Source organism: Parus major, unplaced genomic scaffold (assembly GCF_001522545.3).
Source record: "Parus major isolate Abel unplaced genomic scaffold, Parus_major1.1 Scaffold349, whole genome shotgun sequence".
NCBI classification, from domain to species: Eukaryota; Metazoa; Chordata; class Aves; order Passeriformes; family Paridae; genus Parus; species Parus major.
The window spans coordinates 31,154-51,444 of NW_015379286.1; the positions used below are offsets into that span (position 1 = coordinate 31,154).

Sequence of the window (20,291 nt, forward strand, 5' to 3'; positions counted from 1 at the left end):
AGGCCCAGATCCCCTCTCCTTCTTCACTCGGCAGTTTCTGGTGAATTCTATCACGGCAAAACCTGCAGCCAAGCCAGGAACCGGCCTGGCCCGGCCAGGGCTCGGGGCAAGCCCCCCGCAGGCCCCATCTCCCAGCCGGGAGACGCGGCAGGCCCAGCCCGGCCCCTGCCCGGCTGCATGGCCGGGCAGAGAGCGAGAGGCCGGAGCTCTGCTACCTTTCACCGCAAGGAAACAAAGAGAACCAAGCGAGCTCTGGTTTTACACTTTAAGGTAGGGTTCACAAGTTGATCTCACTTTTCAATGGCCTAAACTGCTGTCAATTCTCAGCAATGACCGATAATTGGTCAGGAGAAAAGACTCTAGGCAGTTCCCAGAAACTTCAACTTTTCTTAAAGGTAAAGTAACTCCATGACATTAATAAAGTGTGTTTTGCCATTTAAGTCCTTGGTTTGCTGATAATCTTTTGTACTCTAAGACCAACTAAAAGAACCACATCACGAATCATGACATCATGTCTCAAAAGGGCAGATTTGAGGAAAGCAGACTAACCACTCACAAACAGCCAGCTTTCTAAAACCACAGGTGCATTGTAGGAGTTTCAGTCATTGTTTCACCTCATTTTATTTCTCCCTTTATTTTTCAGGCTTTTTAACAGCTACCCTTGCCAATAAGACGAGAGAAAAACCCACACTGTTCTCCTGTAGCCTTTGGTATTTCTGAGTTGGTGGCCAAAATTAATTGAACTTTTGGAAAGAGAAAATAATGAGGAAAAATGCATATTAGGTCAGGGAAAACCTTCATGGACTGGACTAGAATATAGATGAAGCAAGTAAGATCCTGGGAATAGTCATCTCTGGAATGGATTTGACTTTTTTAATGAGTGGGAATTGAAAAAATACATATTTTTTATCACCTTGTTTGATGATGTAATTTGTTAACAATATAACACCTTGAGACTCCTTCCTGAACAGCAGGACAGGCTTATGGGACTGGTGCTTCCCCAATTTACAGTGTGACACCACACTTCCTCCCTTCAGTGATGCTCATTCTTTTATTCAAAAATACCATCCATTACCATTGCCTTTTCACTGATATGATCAACTGCATAAATAAGATGTTTCAAAAGGAATGTGCATTGTAGTCTGAGGGGCAGGGGAACTGAAAATCAAGGAGAAATTATTAGCCCAGGGAAAATTATAAGACCTGTTAGCAGGAGTGATAGGGCAGGGAATGAGGGTGAATAGTGGCTGAGGCCACTGGGTAGCACAACAGGCAGATGGCTGAGTGTAAAACAAGAACACAGATTCAGGAATAGTCTGTACTGAATAGGAGAAATATCAAATTGATCCATAGTGAATATGAGATTAAATTAACTGTGGTGGTGACAATGGGATTCTATAGTGCTACAGCTTCTGCTAGGTCACATGGATGAAACATATACTCCACAGGGCTGGCTGCCTTTAAGTGCAGCAGTCCTCCTACTCCCCCCAGTAAATCTGCTTCTCATTTAATAAGTTAACAGGATTTAGAATTTCTGGAAGTCTTTCTTGTTGGATTTATCTTGAACAATTTGGTATATTTTGATAAGTGTGGAGGAAGCCAGTCATCTGACAGGCATCGTCCCTGGAGATCAACCCCTTAAGATAAGACAAAACTGCCTAGTCATGATGACTAAGCTATGGACCCCTTCCTGCCTCAGGACCCCATGTTAACTACTCGTTACCTTATCTCAATCTCAGACCATTGGTCCCCTTCTTGATTCCCCCCTTCCCTATAAAAACCCCAGCTTTTGTCCAGCTCTTGTCCAGCTCAGTGTTAGATCATCACTGGCCCTCTTCACTGAAGACTGCATTAAAGACTTTCTGTGGAACACCATATGATCTTCCTGTCTCTTATCTGTGTCGGCAGGGGTAACCCCTGAAGGGAGCTGGCTGGGCTGATCAGAGCTAATCACAGAGCAGAAATCACTTTCTGAAAGAGCTGATCACCCAAAGACTTTGCCTGTGCTCCAAAAGGTTACCCCTGGCTGGAAACTGCCTAGAAACCCCGGACAGTGGCTCCCCCCATGGGACGACTATCTGGGGTGTTTCTGGCAGAAGCTAGGGGTTGGACAGGCCCCCAGGACCCAGCCACAATCTTGTTTTATCAAGAAAATGAATATTTAAATAAAAACTCAACAAAGAAATTATGTAAATGTCCACCATGATACTGGATAATTTTTGTACTTCTCTTCATCCATCCCTGATCTTGGTGGAGTAGGCGAGCTGAATCTTTCAGATACAGCATGAATAGGTGCTCCTGTGGTGTGTCACATCTGTGTGAGCAGATTCTGTGTGATGGGCAATGTGATCTAATGGCAGAGACTTACAGAGGAAAGCAGGATCAGAAACTATTTGGACTTCAGCTCTCACAGGGTACCACAGAGATCCTCTCCTGTTGTAATACATTGACAGTTGGTTTTCTTCCTGTGCTTCCAGATTTTACATGGAAGGCTTTTATAGTGGCAGAATGTTTAGCTTTTAAACCAACACATGTCATTATTGTTATTGTGTCTTATGCTGTACTACTTTCTAGGATTCTTGGACTCTCTTTTTCCATATATGTGGGTAGGCTTGGAGTATTTTGGCTACCACTTATCTGATTACTGGGACACACTAAAAATAGGGTGTATTTCAAAACAGTCAGCTTCTGTTGGGCAAAGGAAAATTTAATGGCAAATCCTTCAAAAAGTGAAAGCCTTAACCCTTTGGTTCTTTAAAACTCAGTTCCCATTGGTGCTAACTTCCCTTTCATTGAAAGATAATGAACCTTCACTTCTGTTCTTCGTCCTCACCTTCAGCATGGGTTTTCTGCATAGCTCCTGTCGGGATCAATTATCTGGGAGATCAATTATCTAGTAGGAGAGGCTCCTGGGAGCAGAGACTATTGCTTAATTGTTACTGTGGGATCCTTGGGCAATATGCACTTCTGGGGCTCATTTACAATTCTAACACATCCAGCACACCCTGCCTCAGGAGCCCTGCAAACTGGACAAAAGTTAGAAAGTGGCAGCACTGTTCCTGGCCAAAAGCTCATTAAGATAGACATCTCCTTTAGTGAACATCACACAGATGACACAGACAGCTCACTCCAAATGAGAAACATTATTTTGTTTTGTCTTACTAGGGCTTTCAGTTAAAAAGAATTTGAGGCCAGCTGTGGTATGAAGGGAACAGGTTTAAAATAGCTCTCAGGGGCAGTAAATGCTTAATGATCAGATTTTTCATTGCTCTTGGAACATTTAAGGAAACTCAGCCAGCTAAAATTCTTGTTTATTACTTTAACAGAGGCCCTTTGTTCATATTATCATACAGAATAATTAAGCCAATGCTAGCAAATCCTTAGCTATATACATAATTAAAATGTTAGGCTGTGATTAAACAGACAGTATTGGCACAGCATCTATTCACTTCATAAGAGAGTTCCGTCAACACCTTAAGTTTGGTTTTGCCCTATTTTATTTATTATTTTGGAAAAATATGTTTTATTAGGATAGTGGAAGATGATGTGCTTCCAGTGAGGAGTTAATAACATTTTATAATGGAGAAAAAAGATCTAAGCATATCTAAAGTAGTTAGCTTAAAGGGCAGAATTAAATGTGAAAAAAAAAGCACAAAATCTATTTTAACTTACTTAAAAGTTCATGTCGAAGGGGTTAAGTCAAATTTTCTCATTTCTTTCCCAAGTTCGGCATCTCTTATGCAGCAGTCAAATCTTCAAATTGAAGAGTTTATGAGGCACCTGAAAGTTTGTCAGACAGAAAAACCCTTTGATCTATAAAATACTTTATTTGAATGCACTTTCAACTAATTGGACTACCTGTTTTAAGTCAAAAGCTTATTGCCAAACATTACATCATTCTGAGCTCTCCTAAGCCTAATTGCCAACTTTCTTTTAAGATCCTCTCTTAGATGGCAATTACTTACAATTACAGGTATGCTGTTGGCAGAGGCAGACTGACTTTTCATAAGCTTTTTAAAAAATGAGCCAGGATCCTTTGTGATTTCCTGGGCAGCAGAGATGGAGTTTCTCCAAGCAAAGTCATCAAAAGCTCTTAGGAAACAGATTTTGGCTCTTCTTCTTTTTTGGGACATAAAATCTTGTTTTATCAGAATTTTTTCACAGTGGAATCGGTGTCTCTAGCTCTGGGACTAGAGGGAAGCTGATACAGAGGTGAGACCTGATAGAAATCACGTTATTTTGGAGCCAGGGAGAAGTCTATAGCTTTTGACTTTTTTTTTTTTTTTTTAAATATATATTAGGCAACATATTTTTGAAGAGTAGCAGTGGCTTTAAGGCTGGTGGAGGCAGCCCCAGAAGAGATCCTGGGGTTCATCTTGACTACCTTTCAGGTACCAGACCAGAGCTATCTTGTTTTACAAGCAAGGTCTTTGGAAGTGATTTCTGAGATGGAAAAGAAGTTAGTCTACTGGGTTCAGCCCACTGCCCTGAAGTATAATTCAAAGTGACAACTGCTCTACTCTCTTTACTAATCCTCAGGGCTAAGCAGTCCCCTGGGAAACTCTGTTTGGAAACATATTAAGATTTCACAAGTTGTTCAGCAGGAGTAGCAATTAATGATTTGCAATGTCTCTGAAAACAATTTAAAATGAGAAAAAAAAAGATGAGAAAAGTCTTTCTCCTTACACTTATAATAGATAATGTCATATTTTCCCTAATTTTTTGTTCCTTCTGTCCAGAATGAAGTGCTCCTTCCTCTGTTAAGTCAGATGTCCCTCTAATATGCAAATAGACTAATTTGCACAGAATTTGATCTAATAATTTCCTGAGAAATCCTACTTGATGTATCTTTTTCTACTGAATTTCACAAAATCCTTCAGAGACTATTACATAGATTTATGGAGAAATGTATTTTAAGGCAACAGTGGCAGGCAGTGTATATATTTGAGCTGTGTAATCTAAGAATTAGAAAACCCATTTGCCTGTTAGTGAATTCTTGGCTTCAAAAATTTTCCAGAAGATAGATTTTGCTGGAGCTTTATTCTAGAGAGATTTTGCTTCTGCTAGGATTTTGTTCTATCAGAAGCTCCTTTCAATATTTTAATCATAGCAAAAAAAAAGACCCTTAAAAAATGCACTGCTTGGTGGAGAGGCCGAGAAAAAGACCTGCAGTTTTCAGTGTTCAGTATTCAAAAGCAGTTTTGCAGCCGTCAAGAGCTTCTGTCCTTTTCAGTTTCTCTAGGGTTTGCTTAACTTCTTTATTGAAAAGTATATTTTCCTAGACACTCAATGCATTAATGTGAACTGCAATCATCATGAGCACAGTGGTTATGATAGTTTCATCTTAATAAGAGTGATCTCATCATAGCCATCATTTAGATGGGTTAAATAATTCCCAACACATGCAGACTGTAAAGACATTGGGAGTTTGTTATACACTGATATCATAGGAGGAGCTTAGTCTCCTCACCAAGGATTTATCAGTGCAAAGGTCTCTAAAGGATGTCTGACTTTGTAGTAAGAAGAAAAATCAGGGTGGGAAAAGCTGGTGTAAGTTCTTAAGTCTCCGTGGGCTTTGACCATTATTATCAATAGAATGTTTCAGTTGCTAAGGATTGCAAAATAAAAGAGAATGTAGGCCAAATTAATAAAAAACCCTGGTTTTTTTAAGTTTTGTTAGTAAAAACAATTTGTAATTTATAAACGATGTCTTTCAAACAAACCAGTAGCAGGTATTTTGTTTCGAGAATTCTGGCACATTTGCTGAAGCTCAAAGTTACTCTTTTTTTTCCTTTTTTTCTTTTTTTTTCCCTTTTTTTTTTCTTTTGCCTTTGTTATCATAATTTACATAGCTTGAAGTGAGTGAGAAGGGCTACTGGTAGGATCTAGTTGCATAATTTTACACCTGGTTTGCATTAATATAAATAGTAAACTTAAACTTAGTGGATAATCAGTTCTGATTGTAAATGTCCTCTAATATTTTTTAATGTTGTCATTGGACCATTTTTGAAAGGACGCCACTGCCTGGCTAGATCTAAACCCAAAGATTTTTGTGAGATGTAGCTTATGTGGATTTATAATATGGCACTCAAAGCAAGGAAATATTTTCTAATAGCACAGAATTGGAAACATGATCTTGGATATGAAAATTCAGCTTTCTGGAACATATCATCACTTGGAGTAGTATATGATTATGTAGGAAAATTTTTTGGTTAACTGAATAACCACATTTAGAATCTAATCTTTTTTCTAGGAAGATCTTTGTGAAGATTGATTACTTGTTAACTGTTGTCTATTAGGTTATGGATAGCTATGCAGCCATAAATATAAATACATAATATCTTTTTCACTAACAAAAAAACTGGCTCAAGAGCTCACTTTTCTTGTTTAATGCTTCTATAACACTTCCCATTCCACCCTAAATACACTAAAAAAGTTTGTGTAGAAATTATTTCAGTCTCTATTGAAATGCAGCTACCACAAACTCTGTATTTAGCAGCATAAAAACTGGCCATGCTGGCCAACCCTTTAGTACAGGAAATGAAAGTAGATGCCATGTTACTGTCAAGCCTGATGTGTTACTGGGAAGCCTCTTCCCTTTTAGAGATGCAGAATAGAAATACCCCAGTACATAAACCTTAAGCCTCACTAGACTTCCATTTATACCTCTGTAATTAGAACTCAAATTCATTGTTCCACCCTAGCTGTTGGCACAGGAGAGGACTGAGCTGGGGAGAACCAGGCTAGAGCACCAGCTCTGTCTGGGGAACATGAAGTGACTGGGAATCTGTGAAAAGTATAAAATGTACCTTTGGTACACATAAATTTCTAGAGCATACTACAGTGGGTTTAATGCAAGTACAGTATGTATCAGAACAACACCTTTTTAAAGAGATTGGGATTTGTGCTGTTTCCATCAGTGGGAATAGAATACAGTTTTAATTTATTGTGGCCAAAACACATTTCGATTTTGTGGTGGTGTGATCCTGGAGCAAAGTGTAGAGAAAGAGGAATTTAAACCTATAGGAGATAGATTTGATCTTGGTGGATAGATAACTTACTATGGGTGCTGTTTGTAGGAGTTAGCTACATGTAACACATAGTGTGATGTACTGTGTCTGTCTCTTTAGCTGAGGTCACTTCAGGACAGACTGGGAGTTTTGCTTTAAGGGGCAGTGCAATCAGACTCGCTACATTTATTGAATGAGCTATCATCCAGTGTGTCTACATTAAAAACTGTTTTGCGGGGTTAAGATCAATTATTTGTTTTTGCTTTGGATGCTTTGCATTCTTGCTCACAGTTGGGTTGGTGTTACGTGAGAAGGGAGAGTTGTGGGTTCATACTCATATACTCATGCAGCTGCAGACATACTTTACCCAAAAAGTAAAACAGTCTAAAAACTCAGATCAAAAGATGAAGTCATTTTTTAAACCTCAAACAAAAAGCAATAAATGGAAATAAGGATTAACTGTCAATTTTCACCCATCCCACAATAAATCATCAAAATCTTGGTTTTTATCTGAGATAGATAAAACAATAGGCACTAGAACACACCAACATTACTCAAATACCTCATGTGTTATAAATAATTTTGGAAGGAGTCATCATCTGAATTGTGAAATGCTTCGACCTTTTTAAAATGAAGAGTGTAGGAAGAGCAGAGAGTTAGGCTGACACATTGTTTCTCTTGTACTTGTGTGGGTATATTTCAAACCATTCAGAAGAACATAGCAGTGAATAGAACTCTTGTCTCCACACCCAGCCTCTCCTGACCTGTGGAGTCGTGGAGGCAGAAATTATTCCTGTTACTGCTGTGACAAGGGGATAAAAGTGAAGTGAGAAATAAAATTTAATGTGCTGCTAAAAAGCATTTGGATGTTATGAAATCAAGATATTACATTCAATGGGGATGCAACTGTGCAATCTTGATTGTTAATAACTTTCAGTCTTTAGCTAATAGGAAGGTGAATGCCCCGATGGAGTTAGGAGAGCAGAGCAGGCCCATGTGCTTAGAGTGTGTTCTCATGGAAAGAATTCTCCTAACAGATTTCTTGCTAAAATGAAAAGTTGGCCAAAATGAATATACAGGGTGTGATGAAATAACAGAAATCAATTTCATTAGAAATTTCTTGAGATATTTTGGATTTCAGCTTTGATGTACTTACTGATTCAAAGTGATTTACTCTGAACACTCATCTTTGCCAAGGCTGCTATTCTCCATTTTAGTTATGCTATCCATATGTGAGTTACATTTTTTTTTCCTCATGTTTCTGAAAGCCATCTCATTTTAGGCATTAATACAGATTGATTCCATCAATATTTCCCCAATTATTTTGAGCTTCAGAATATGTATTGCCCAGAAAGTCCTTTACTGTTCTCTCAGTTGGCAATGCTTGATTTCTTCTTAACTTGATTTCCATATATGGATGTCAATGCTTTGATTTTCAAAATTAATCTTGCTGGGTAGGTGAAAGCTGAATTAATTTGGGTATTTTCCAGTCTGACTCTTCCATATCTCAGTATCGATTTCAAAGCATGCAGTCATGCACTGCACCCAACTGGGCAAATGGCTTCAGTCTTTCTCTGAGGTGGCAGCAGCAGGACTGCAAACAGGGAGCTGAAACCAAACATCTTGATCAAACAGCACCCTATGCAAACCATCTTATTTTATTATCAACATCAGAGTTTATTAATTTATCAAACCAGGTCAAAGTGATACAACAAGTACATAAATAAGTGCTGTAACAGACATACATATTACAAATAGAATGAAAAACATGACACTGTATTTTGTTGTCTTTAGTGACCAGGAACTGGAAAAATGCAGCACTGCATTTTACTAAATTATGATTATGATTGTTTTTTGCTTTTCTTAAGAAGTGTGTATTATAAAATAAACACTAAATCTGGATTCCACCAGTCCTGTCACAAATACAAAAAGCAGATTGCCTTCCTTGTAAAAAAAAATTACAAACACTGTACACTTTCCACTTAGTCTTTTTTCACCAGCTACTGCTACAAACAGACGATGCGTTAAGTGAAAAATCAACTGCTGGTCTTCTCACCAGAACACTACAGTTCCTCAGAACCTCTTCCAAAAGATTTATAATAAAATTTAACAGTCTTGCAGCATATTTCAACTCAGTAGATGCCATATGCAATCAGTGCTTCTCATGCCAAACTGCTTCTTCTACAGTTACATTGCAGTTCTGAGGTGCAGTGAGGTTTTAGGGCCTTTGTTTAGATATGCTACACTCCTTTCCAACACCAGAACAGGACTTTTGGAAGCTACAGTCCCCTGGAAAGTTGGCAGGACAGTTGACTTAGTTCTCCTTTTAATGAACAGTGATAGAGGATTTCTCTAAGTCAGGTGTTCCTGCATTTCAACATGCTGCACTTTCAAATGCCTGTATGCCCAAACCTTATCTGTTCTCTGTTCAGGCCTTGGGACAGCAGGATGGTCCTGAGATCACCCTGTATTTTTTGTCCTAATTCCCTTCATCCCTTTCTTCACCTTCATGTCTGTTCTCCTCACTTGCTCCTCTTTGTGCATCCCACTCCTTCTGAGGCTCAGGCAGCACAGCCAGGCCCTGGGTGTCCTGGAGAACCTTTGTCCTGAGGCCTGCATTGGTCATGGAGACTGCCAGGCTCTGCTGCCCAAGCCAAGGATCCCCTTACAATGGTGAAGCTCTGCCTGGATATTGAATGCCTGACTTCTGGCATTCAATACCAACCTCTCCCACAACTTCATCCCTTTAGGAATGTGGACACCCTTGAGAGTTGTCACTGGCAGAATGACAAACCTTAAAATCCTTGCTGTCACTGTTGATTTCACTTGCTGTGAAGCCCCAGCCCCTGGCTCAGGCCATTTCCATAAAGCTTTGTTTCTTAGCATGTGCTTAAACAGCACTATTCTTGTCTGCTTGTGGAGTAGAAAATGGAAGCAAAAGCAAGCAGAGTCACTTGCATCTTGGGATTTAATCCAACACTGAAGCCATGGAGCAGTGCAGGATTTTGGTGAAAATAGTTTACAGATTGTTAAAATTACTCTGCCAATTAAAGTCACATCTCTTAAACACACTGTGGACATGCTGTACTAAATTTAACAGAATCTCTCAGATTTGAGGTTTTTCCCAAAGATAACAGTTGTCACACAAGTTGCTTGTTGTGCTCTACAAAGCCTATAGATGTTTGGTGATTTTCATGGGAGAGAGCTGACCTTGAAACATGAGAATTGAGAGGTCACTCTCAGAAAAATGCAGATTATGTTTGTAACAAATCAGAACAAATAAATTAAGTTCTGTCACAACTTTTAAGGCATTATTAATCATGAGTTTTAATGCTTTAGGTATTTTGAGACTACTGCAAGTACTTCACCATCTTCTTCCATGTCGCTTTAGAAGGTGGTTTACCAGCCAAGAGCATGTGTAAATAGGGCCTAGAAGAATTAAATTATTAGGGTTATGATAGGGAGCTAACACTTTTAGAGAAATGGGTGGAGGAAACAGTGAAAACCACTTAAAAGCAAATATTTGCTCCAATTGCTACAAAAATATAGTGATTGCCACTAACACCTGCTGTTCAGTTTATGGACTTTGTTTGCTCAACTACAAGACATCATCCCAAAGGCAGGCTGCTAAGGAGTCTGTTAGTTTAAATCTGATTTTTATGTCTCCAACATCAGTATTGTATCACTTGTATTTTTCCTCCACTTCTACAAGAAATCCATGAGTCATTTCAAAACCAGAAATTGTACCAATTCAGGACAGGATATAATGCTCTCCATAGCTCCTGCACATTTATTAGGTATCCTTATTTTTCATTAGTTTGAAAACTTGCCAAATACTAATAGTAAAAATGCTCTGTTTTCTCTTCTTAACTTGTAAAGAAATGCAACTCTAGAAAAGGACAGTCTTCCTTTCTCCTTCCCCCACCAGTAATACAGAGCCTTCTAGTCTTTTGGAGGAGATATTTTTGAATGATTGACACAGACCACTACACATAAAACAGCAAATCTGCTGTGTGTGATGTGAATAATTACTGCATTATAGTTTCAGGGTTTAGGGCAACTGTTGACTTAAGTAAAATAAGCCTGCAGTCCAGCTGCAGATAGAAGTTTTCTTGCATTTTCCCCTCCATTGCTGTCTTCCTTAGCAGTGACCCTTTTCAGACTTTTCAAGGTACAAAACCTTTATCAAATTCTCGAGCTCAGTCCTGCACACTCTGCTTTCACACATTTGGCTGATCTGAGCTTCTCCCTCGCTAAATATTTTCCACTGGCCTGAAAACAAAAACACAAAGGATACAGATATTGACTTAGAAAAGGGCACAGGGACTTTGAAGACATCTACAAGCACTCTACAAACCAACTGATTCACAGTGGTCAAAGAGGGAATGTCCAGTCCTCCCACGGAAAATATTTAAAGCATCTTACAACTATGTAACATATTCCATGTAAAATAACTTCGTTAAAAAAATAAATGAGGTTCAGAATATCACTATTTTCTTTAATTAAGTAGTCCTGTAAGTTGGCTCTATTTATTCAACAATTTTATGACACTAGATACCCTGGTAAACCAAAGTACTTAAAAGTTGGGAAGCAACACAGCTAAATGTTTAATGTGCTGTGAACTCCTCTTACCTGTGTGTAATACAAAGTGTGATGGAAATTAATATTTCTACACATTTATGTCAGTGTTAATAGAAATGCATGCTGTCCTCGTAACTAGAATACTACATTACAGATAACAGTGACAAGATTTACGGAAGGCTGACAATAAAAAATTAGAGAATTTTTTATATGAAAACATATCTGTATCGCAATAGGTCTGTAACAATTAAGAATAAAATATTTCTGGGAAAAAAAGACTTTTTAACTAGGAAAAAGTTAGAGAAAAATATTACAATTTATAATTATAATGCAAAAGAACTAGGAATTAAAAATATCTGTATCTTAATTCAGTTAGCAAATTGGCTGAATTAGTAATTGTTAACTACTGTCACAGTCCCAAACTGGATGAAATACAAAAAACAAATTGAATCAAGAGTGATAAAAGAAGTCCATGTTCTTTCGTAGAACACATTTTAATAATGAAGATATTGTTAAGAACATAGAAAAGCAATCTTTCAAATACGACGTAAGTGTATGTAGAACCCCTTAAAAAATATCTGAATTTTCTCCCTTCTAGATTACTTTCTAAAACACTGGGGTAACTTGATGTGTTACATAAATAAATCCAAATTCTGCAGCTGTGCTGACATTAGTCATATTTCACACTTATGCTAGCATGGGCAGAAAAGATCCCATATTGTACTTTATCAAAACACAAGAGACTAAGACAGCATGTACATGAACTACTGTTATATGTATCTATATTTCAAGTTGCTGTATTTTGATTAATTAAATCTAAACTTATCAAATATTGTGATTATATACTAGAGAGAAAATACAGTACATCCATTTGACTGGGCTAACAGAGAATGTTTTTCATGGCCATGATTATATGGAGAGTAGAAACCTCAAAAAATCAGAATTTTACTTACTAAGAGTTGTCCTTGTTATCAGCTTGAAGTAAGGAAGTCCTTCAAATTCTCTCTTGGGCAATTTTTCAACGTAGAGGTGACGCAGAATCCCTTCAGCAATGAAACGAGAAGTACATGTTACTGGAAGTGTGCCCATTGTTCTAAAACTGGAGTGCTGTCCTGCCTTTTTGTAAAATTTTCAGTCTATTATTTTTTAAATTCTGTTTCTCCATCCCCCTATTTTTTTGCTATTCCCCTGTAAATCCTCCTGTGAAACTGGGATTACAGTGAGTTTGTGCGGGGTATGAGAATTTTTTTCCAAAATAGCTGAATCCTTCCTTATTATAAGTAAATGTAAGATTACAACAAAAGCCAAAAGTCCTGGCGTCTTGGAGAAAAACAGCATAATTTTGCAGTCAGATACCATTTTGAGACAGCAGGCAACATGACTGTCAAATCATTATTAGGCTTCACGGTTTTTTAACACACAGGGTAGTTGCGAACCATCCAATGCTCTTTGATTTGTTTTCTGCTCCCACTTTGGGCTTGGCTTTTTCATTTAAAACATCTAGAGATATATAATTTCCATGCAAAAGGGTACACTATGTGAGGTTTCCTATGGGGATCATACGCTTTTTGCTTAATGTAGATAGAAACGATTTTTATGAGGCTGGACATCATTTTTGTTACACTGAAAGTTCACGATTTGCAGTAGTGCTTGGGCTTCTGAATGCTTCTCTATTTTGTTCTAATTTTACCAGCTAGTCTAGTAAAAGATATTGTTTCCATCCTTGATACATTTTTTTCCCGTATTCTGTCTGTACCATCATGGGTATATCATCACTATGGCAGAAAGGGCAGACCAGTTTGTATGGAAAGCTTTTTTTGGTCCATCCTAAGTAAGAGCCTCCAGGCACTTGGTTCAAACCCTACTATCCATTTATCTGCAATAAATTACACAGTAATATTGAAAACCTGTTTGTCATTGTGCTTTTGCTCCCAATGAAGGGTAGGAGTTGGCAGGACTACAGCTTTGTGTATTTTAATGAGTTTTGTACAGAAAAATTCAAATATGTTGGAGGTGGCTATAATAGTGATACCCTAAATAGCCAAAAGAAGAGCAGTCTCAAAATGCTTGGATCTATAAATTGTCCTAGGATTTTAATGGAAGATGATACACTGTTTAAAGAAAGAACTTGCTCAACTCACCTTTTCTAATTGTCCATACATGTATTTCTATTTGAGGTGGCTTTTCAATCTCTATTGCAATTTTCCTGATGGTTTCTCCTTCCTCTGTGAAAATGGATTCATAGATAGGAAATGTCTCTTTCCCACAGAAGTAATCTTTATTGTCAAAGGTTTGAGTTGGCACACCTTCTGTTTAAAAACCAAAAAGGACAGAACACATACTACAGCTATAATCAAGTCCTCCAGGATTTAGTTGGCATCAATAGCCAAGAATGGTTAGTTTGAAAGTAGAATGTTCATTTGTATGGCCACACAAATCCATCTCCAGCTGTTAACACAGACACTTAACAGTGTTCTGCTCTGCCAGGTTCTGGTAGCCTGTCCATGGCGGCAACAGTATTTATACTTGTAATCCAGTTTCCTAAGGAAATAAGGTGTGTACGACAATGTGGTCTGGGAGATTCCTCACAAGTTTTGAACCTGTTGTCTACATTTCAAGCACATTTGAAAATATGTTAGAAATCTCGGGGTAGAAAAAGAAGTAAATGAAAAATGGTGGTTGGTTAGAGTGAAGAGACCTGAATTAAAGTTTTGCTGCGGAAAAGAATCTCTGAGGTTTGCATTTTGCTTGGCAGCAGCCAAGTGGCCAGCTGGCCATGTGATCCACCCACAACACACATTATCTCTTGCCTGCTATAACTTCTAATATCCCCTGTCTCTCTGTTACCACTGTCCGCCCAGCAGCAGCCAGGGAGACAGGGGAGATAGTTTAGCTTACCAAAGAAAAACCTAAAAATGAGGCTCCTTCCCTTGCTGAGATGCCAGTTACAGCTTTATTTCTTGGGATCCTATGGAGTGAAGTAGCAGGAGGAAAAAAGAGGAAGAGGTATCGATAAGCACTCCTTTTTGAAGACAGGGGGAAAGGGCTGGAGGGAATCCATACAACCAATAAGAGGAACTGGGGAGAAAAAGATAAGGGAAAGAAACTTACAATTCTACACTTTCGGGGGTACATTTTTTGGGTCATACCATTTTTCCTAACTGCATTACAACACTTGCCCAACTGGTAAAGTTGTAGAGCGTAAGTAGAAATTGTAATTATTCTGTTTGCAATTGGAAGTTGGACAAGAATATAAGAGAGATTATGCAACTTAGAGGCTCAGACCACTATTAGGAAACACCTAATAATTAATACATCTCCACATATATAAGACAGACTGCAGGAAAAGGTTCAGCTTTCTTAAAAATGGTCACATAAGATCTCAAAAAACAAGGCAGTAACCTCCTTTTTGCCATTAATTTTTCTACTGAAGCATGTTAACCAGGCTTTGTTGGCTGTTCTTCCAATGAAAGCTGTGGATCTCTGCTTCACAAGTATCCAAAAGACTTAGATACACACCTCCTGCCTGTCTACTGTTGCTGCATCATGTTTTTTTTCCAAATACACAAGACAAGCAGGAGAAGATGGGAAGTATGCATTCTACAAATGTCTCTACATATGGCTGAGCAACTCATTTCCTCAGAGCATTCTTTCCCAATGCATCACCAAACACACAAATGGGTACATAAGTGAACAGTTTAAAGACACATAAGGGAACTGGACAGTCCTTTACCATTCATATTACATGAAACATGGCTTTTCATTTGGCAAAGCATCAGCAGAATCCTTTTAGGAGATTTTTCACTAGCTGTATGCATTTATTTTAGTAATGTCTATGTAAGCTTTATCATTAGTGCAGCACAGACACAAAACTAAATCTGTGATAAATTAGTATTTATTTTAAGGATTAAGTTATGTAACTGACACCAATCAGAATTTTGAATCCTTCTGGTACATTTTAAAAAGCAGAAATGATGTTATCTCCATGTGGATTTTACAAGCTAGAAAATTATTTGAAGGTTCTGTGGGCACTGTGGTGGAGGAATTACTTTTGGCAGTTATGAACTTTTTGCATACATTTCTGTAATACTGTCTTTGGAAATGAGCATCAGGAAGTCATTTAACAGCAGAGAGAAAGGCAGTGACTGCTCAGAACATCTGCCAGCAGCATGTCCCCCATGTGAGGATAAGCAGCAAAAAGAGAGGTGGCCAGGCAGTTCTGCTTGTCTCACACTGAGGCTTCTACAGACACACACACACACACTGGAACATGGCACAGCTGCTGCTGTACACATCAGAGATTGTGATCAGGAGGCTTGAGCCAAGCCCTTTAACATGCACAGCAAAAAGATGATCTGTGATCAACTTTGTTTTACCTGGACAGACTTTACAGCATTTTCCTTCTACCTTCTGAGGGTATTTGCAGGGATATTGTTCTGGACAGTGAATTTTCTTACATTCTTGTTTGGTGATGTTGCAGGTGCACAACACACACTCTACGATTCCAAAGGCCCGGAGATTGGGATGCCAAGATTCACCATGTGAGTATGTTTTGCCATTTGAAACACAAACTACAGAAGAAAAGAAGAAGAAGTACAACTGGAAAAGGTATGTTCACTGGTAACCTATATATAAATATTCATTTGATTCATGCACTTTTTTTTAAAGTAGTGTCTCCATACATCATCTGTTAGCATCTCAGGCCTATTTCTCTGCTTGTTAATTTTAACTTGTAGTTCCTTTACTTAAAATGAGTCTGAGCCTGTGGTCACCTTTTTCTGAGCAGTTTTTCCTTGATGTCAACTCTGCTGATGCTGATGTCCATTATGTTTTGAGGAAAACGGTAAAGGTCTCTGAGTCAATTGTCAGACTAGCATCCCACCAGTTCATGCATTTCAGTTATGCATTAACCAGATTAGAAAACTCACTTCTCCCCCTCTTATTCTCAGTCCACACACAGGACACAGCCTGCTACAGTGGCTTTGGCTGCATTTGAATCAAATTTGCAGATGATAGGTTCATGTCATTTGCTACTGAGTCATCTGCACAGCTCCAGACATTTGCTGAACACAGCTGTTGCAGTGAGAGCAATGCTGTCAGCTGGATGGATTAGTGATACCTGGGCCTTTTATTGCTTGTACATGAGAGTTCTGCTATGTAGCACACAGAACAAACCACAGATTATATGCAAAATGAAGTTTAATTCCTTTGTGGAAATAGATATATCAATAGGTATATAAATTCATTTGGCTTTTGGAATCACAAGGAAGCATGAAAATATGCATATGGGACTGAAAATTCATTCCAAAAGCTTCTAAGAACTTCAGAATATTTATTCATCACAGCCCCTGGGAGTCAGAGAAATACAGCTGACACAAAGAGAGTGGAAAAAACCCTGCCTGGTAGAAGCCACTTTGGGTCACCCAGCAGTTGATGGGAATTAAATCACTTTACACCATGTTTCCATTTGTCCTATAAATCCTACTTCTTTCTTTTTAAACGTTTTATAAACACAAAGAAAAATGCAAACTAATCCTAACAAGGTGAAAGAAAGGGCACTGCCTGATTTCTAAAAGCAACAAAAGTGAAGCTGAGATATATTGTAAATATTTCCAGTTCTTCTAATACGCCATCATTTTTATTAATGTTTTTATTTGTAAAATATGTCCCTATTTTGCCTGTAACTTTCAGAAGCAATTTAATTTTTATCTGTCATCTGAAATTTATATCTAACTGGTAACAGATGTAACCAACTGGGTTATACTTTAGTGAGTTACTGAGATTTATGGGGAGTGTTTTTTGCAATGTCTTTTTTGAGCTTATGCTATCATTTGGTTTATACTTTGCTATTTTAAAATTCTTTCTTAAGGTATGGGGGTTTTTTAGAGGTAGAAAACAGTTTCGTTTCTCAAATTAAAGGAAAGTTTTATCTGTATACTAAGAACATGGGAGAAAAAAACTATAAATGAAAAAACTGGTAAGTACTCAGATGCTCAGCAGGCTTCTTACATGCTTACATAGAATATTATTGCTAATTTGTATGCTTACATGGACTTCTTTTCCCCCAGCCAGAGTTCCCCAGATCCTTTATGGATACAAATACTTCCTGAGTTCTCCCTGACAGGGGAAGGGATAGTATGTGACTTTGTATGTATACATACTCCCTGTCTTTTTAAGGGTTGTTTGACACAGAGCAATTAAATAAATACTGTGAGGTAGCTTCTACTTCTAGTAGAAGCCAAATACTGGCAAATAACTTCAAGTTACCCTGTTTTTAGTGTTCTTCCTTCTCAGAGTGATAAATCTGTATCTACACAACCACATAGTATCTGCATGTCAGGAGAGTTGTGTGTTTATTTTTTAACTTGTTGAAATGTGTCTCAAGGGACATGTTCATTAATTAATAAAACACTTGTTAATTCCACAGGAACAAAAGAAAACATATGGTCAGCATTCCTGTTTCCATCATGGGGATCTCTCAGATACTCCCCAGGCAGTGAGTGTCTGAAGTTATGCTGCATCCAGAAATACTGTTCATCTGTATGCCCTTTATCTGCTGAAACAAGTCAGTTAGAAACTGCTTTGATGGTGTCTTCATGTGCAAATTACATGTCAAAGACATTGCACTGCATGGAGATTCCTTCTCCTAGATTCACCACAAAACACTGGCATGATCTGAATGCTTTTTCATGCTCGTTCAGGTGGATAATAAAGATCCTATAACAAACATTCCTTCTGTTAATTAATACTTTAAAAGATTAGTTGGCCCTGATACAAGGGATATTAACTCTTTAACTCATACACTCTAAGTGTATGCTGATTGGTTTTTGTGGTAGATGATGTTCTGAGCAGGTATTTTTACAGCTATTTCTTTTATAGCTTCCTAGGCCTGTTCCTGCAGACCTCTGTTCACTGAGGTACACCCCCTGTGGGAAATGAACATCACACCCTTTTTATTGTACAAAACCTGCTGTCCCACTAACTGGTGAGCTGGTATTTTCCTTTATATTTTTGTCCTTCCTGTAGTGCATGAGGAATATGACTTGAATATGATTTGCCACATGAACTTAAAATTCTGCTGTCCCCAAATGTAGCATGTCCTATATTCTATTAGCAGAAAGCACTAAAGGGTTCTTAGAGTGAGTTTCATTACATTGGTTGAATTTCTACAGCTTAGGTATCCAGTACAGGCTAATTGCCTACTCTGCCTCTTGTGTTAGTCACAGGGGAGGAAGATCATCCCTTGTATCCCACTGTCTCAGGAAACTTGCTTAAGGTGGGGGAAGACATGAGACTGTCTTTCATGAAAATAATTTTCTAAGTCTTGGAGGCAGAAAACCTCCTGATACTGTGGCAAAGCTTTATGGTCTGAGATTTGCAGGGCAGTTGAAATATAAGCTGTTTTACAGCTATAAAAGTTACAAAATAGGAGAGAGTGTAAAGAAAATAACCACAAAAAAATCCAGGACAAGCCACTGTGAAAAAGTTAGTGAATCTAAAGGTATTGTGGTGTCCTTTGTGGCACAAAGTACTCACTTCCTTGGCAGCCATCACATGAGCTCTCAGAATTATGGGGCACAATCCCACAAAGTAACTCAGAGAGCAACACTACTTTTGCAGAGTGAAATTGCATTGTTGTACATGTAGGCAGAACTGATCTCAGACAAGAAGGAATTTCATATCCTCAAGAGCTTATTGCTTTTGCCTCCCTGATTTGCACTGGATTTCTCAATACTAGTGTGAATTTTCAAAATTCTGCTGTGTAATTTGAAAGGTCTTTTTGAGCTCTAGGTGACTGATTCCTGACCCAGAGCAATACTGTAAGAAATGCTTGTCTTTACCTCGTCCATGCTTATGCTTGTTGTTGATGACAATTTGTACTATTGTTCCTGAGGCCTGCTGTGGATCTGGTAGGACTCCACGGTTACTCCTGGCATTGGGAAATTGTGGAATGTTGGCTACCTGCCTGGCAGAGGTGGGTGGCAGGTCATAATGGAAGCGATGATATGAGTGTCTCTGTTTGGCGATAGAAAGAAAGCAGGAGAGTAAATGTCTCATTCCAACGAACAAGAAATATGAATAGGGAACAAGTACTGCTCAAAGTAGTTGTAGTAGTGCATAGCACGTTTTCTAGAGCAAAAATACTGCCTCTTTTCAGGGATTCATTTTCCAAAATGCCCATGAACCTGAAGGTTTCATATTACAGCCTTTATTTTATAGAAATGATCCTTCCCACTCGTCCAAAGATCTGTTGGTTCATGTATTAAGGTAGTACATCTAATGATTAAAAGCCCTTCAGATTATCTCCAAATCCTGTTACAAAAATCATCTTGAGCAGTAAGTTGTTAATGGTACTTTTACCACCCAAGACAGTGAAGCCCTATAGTAAATATAAACATGTGTATGTGAACTGGGGAGCAAGTATCTGCAATTATTATTTAAAAGCAATTCTTGCATAGTAAACAAATACTGTCAAATTTTATTCTTATGGACCATGTACAGAAAAAAAAATTCAGAGACTTCAGCTGCTCTAATTTGGCATTATTCATGAATTCAGGTGGAGTGAAAGAAACCTGTTTTGGGCTAGATTCACAGAACCCAGAAAGAGGCAGTACATTTTCAGACCCATTATCATCCTTGTCTCTTTTTTCCCCAATGTACTGCCATGCACAGCCCAGCAGAAAGTATGTCTTTAAACTA

At 38.3% G+C, this 20,291-nt stretch overlaps 1 protein-coding gene across 4 annotated transcripts in view; it reads right to left on the reverse strand.

Moving 5' to 3' along the window:
* Positions 1-418: 418 nt before the first annotated feature.
* CHRDL1 (chordin like 1) overlaps positions 419-20,291 on the reverse strand; it is a 44,859-nt gene continuing 24,986 nt past the window's right edge. For 2 of the 4 annotated variants that reach the window (XM_033511554.1, XM_015616097.3), the window contains exons 8-12: positions 19,433-19,607; positions 15,968-16,162; positions 13,733-13,900; positions 12,545-12,634; positions 10,761-11,282 (exon numbers count right to left, since the gene is read on the reverse strand). In XM_033511554.1, the coding sequence (XP_033367445.1) occupies positions 11,152-11,282; positions 12,545-12,634; positions 13,733-13,900; positions 15,968-16,162; positions 19,433-19,607 (759 nt within the window). In that variant the 3' untranslated portion in view covers positions 10,761-11,151. Of the gene's footprint in view, positions 3,781-10,760; positions 11,283-12,544; positions 12,635-13,732; positions 13,901-15,967; positions 16,163-19,432; positions 19,608-20,291 lie in introns of those variants that run through there. The other 2 variants (XM_033511556.1, XM_033511555.1) reach the window with 2 other exon arrangements.